The 2,194-nt window shown below is 40.8% G+C and overlaps 1 protein-coding gene across 1 annotated transcript in view; it reads left to right on the top strand.

Moving 5' to 3' along the window:
• Nucleotides 1–2,194, top strand: part of zmym4.1 (zinc finger MYM-type containing 4, tandem duplicate 1) — a gene marked incomplete in the record, with an annotated part of 22,861 nt that overhangs the window by 3,115 nt on the left and 17,552 nt on the right. Inside the window, 3 exon segments of the mRNA XM_014024466.1 lie at nucleotides 438–521; nucleotides 791–864; nucleotides 962–1,114. Coding sequence (XP_013879920.1) covers nucleotides 438–521; nucleotides 791–864; nucleotides 962–1,114 — 311 coding nt within the window.

Here is a 2,194-nt window from a genome sequence, read left to right as displayed (position 1 = left end):
CATCAGATATTGTCCAAGATTAACCTTCAGGGTGGATATAGCTCGCTAGCAGCCTCGCACAGAGGACCTATCCACGTCACCATTTACCCAGAATGCTTTGTGTGTAAATAAAATGGCCCCGTCCATGTTAAAATGTATTTTTAAAAATTTACAAAATTAGCAGACTACAGTATTTTTAGTCTTTATTTTACAGTTAAAATAAATGTTTTTTTAAATAAAGTCTAATGTTACAACAAATCGTGGATCCCTTGAACCTGCAGGAATGTGAGCTTCAAGGTCAGAACCTCAGTGTTTGGGTCTGGTTCTCGTTTCTCCCCTTTAGTCCAGTTTAATTTTCCAGCTTCGCTCTTTCTTTACTGACTTTTATCAGCTTCAGCTCCAAAACAGCAGCTGTGATTTTAAAACCAGCTCCATGTTTTCATCTTTCCAAACTGCAGAGGACGAAGCTGACGTCAAACCCTCGGCCTCCGATCTGGTTCAGTCCGCCTCGTCTCCGTCGTCCGACGCCGCCACCAGTACAGGTGGGTGACTTCAGAGCTGCAGCTGGGCGGGAAGACCTTCAAAATAAATAAAAATAAAAATTCAAATTCTTGGTGATGAAGTTTGTGACGCAAACATTAAAAAAGTTTTAAAGGAAATGAGCTCTTAATGTTCTGTGAAGAAAATATCTGTAAATAAAGTCAAATATTTAAAGTATGAAAACGAGAGATTAAAAGCCATGTTTTTGTTGTATGAGTAAAAATGCTGAGTCAGTGTTGGGTCTGGTTGACTCGTGTGTTTGTTTCTGCAGAAAGAGACGGCTCTCCAGTGACCATGTTGAACGGGATGAAGGTGGTGGAGCTGCAGCTGCAGGGTTCTGATTCTGTACGTGGCTCCTTCCTGCCGGCGCCGAGCTGAAAGCCGGATCCTGGGTTAGAACTCGTCCCTTYTTGTTAAAAAGCTGCTCCTGTTCTGGTTTCAGGAGAACCTGGAAGCCGTGGCGAAGCCCATCAAGTCGTCTCCGGCTCCTTCGCCTCCTTTGGCCAAAGTGAAGGACGAGCCGATGGACGAGGAGTACGAGCGGGCGCTGGTGTCCTCCTCGTCTGCGGCGAGCGTGAAGGACGAGCCTCAGAAGGTTTTTCACACATTTACGGTCCTTTTAGAGAAAAACAAATCATTTCGATGTTTGTGGAAGTAAAATGTTCTCAAGTCTCTCAGATTTATTCTAATTTAATGAAAGTCTTGTGATTAGACTTTTCTCCCCTCTGTTCTAAACATAAATTCACTGGGTGCTAATTCACTCTAACCTAGAGTTGAACTGGAGGGTTTCATACAGCTGCAGTCATTTGAAAGAAATGATAAACAAAACTAAATAAAATATTTTTTATTAAAACAAACCGGAGACTTTTGTAGCCCCTGGGGGCTAAAGTCCTTGTCCTTTAATCCTGCCCTGTAGACAAAATATTTTATCCTGAAGAGGATTGTTTAATATTCCCAGCTTACTCAGGTTAAAGACGGTTAAATTAAATAATTTATATACCGTATTTATTTGTTTATAATACGTAAAATTTAATCCATAAAATCATCCATAAAGTTGGGGGGTAGTATTATACTCTGACAAATATTTTTACTTATGTACTTTAACTGATATATCAGCCAAATGCCGGAGTCTGGAAATGAGACTGCGTTGTAAAAATCAGTTGAAACGAGCTCACCTCTGACACTCCTCTGTGCTTCAGAGTGAGATAATAACAGATCCAGGCAGGTGACATGATGTGAAGTAAAAAAGGGGGAAAAGCAGTCCTGCACCTTAGTAATGATAACAAACTAATGACATTAGTTTGTGACCGAGCCGCTCCTCGAACAACAACAAACACATGTTCGTCTGTAATGGCTGCCGTCTACCGGTGTTCTGAAAAGTTTGTATCCCCAAAAAAAGTTTCCCCACCAGAGGGGGCGCTCGCGAGTAGGAAGTAATCTGCTTTTCCCCACAAGATGGTCCAAATCTCATGTGAAGTCTCTGACTTTTGTGTTGGCGCCTCCTGGTGGACTATGTGTAAAATGTCAGAATTCATATGATGCTGCTACAGCTGATATTTATTTGTTGTCAAAATACTGTACCTTTTAGTACATACAGTATGTTGTTAAAATAAAATGAACAGTCCAATGATATTTTAAAATTAACACAATTTGGTTATGTTTAGGAGAGTAAACC

This window comes from Austrofundulus limnaeus, unplaced genomic scaffold (assembly GCF_001266775.1).
Source record: "Austrofundulus limnaeus strain Quisiro unplaced genomic scaffold, Austrofundulus_limnaeus-1.0 Scaffold424, whole genome shotgun sequence".
Lineage (NCBI taxonomy): Eukaryota > Metazoa > Chordata > Actinopteri > Cyprinodontiformes > Rivulidae > Austrofundulus > Austrofundulus limnaeus.
The sequence above is the reverse complement of the archived record's forward strand: the minus strand, read 5'-3'. Positions and strand labels throughout refer to the sequence as shown.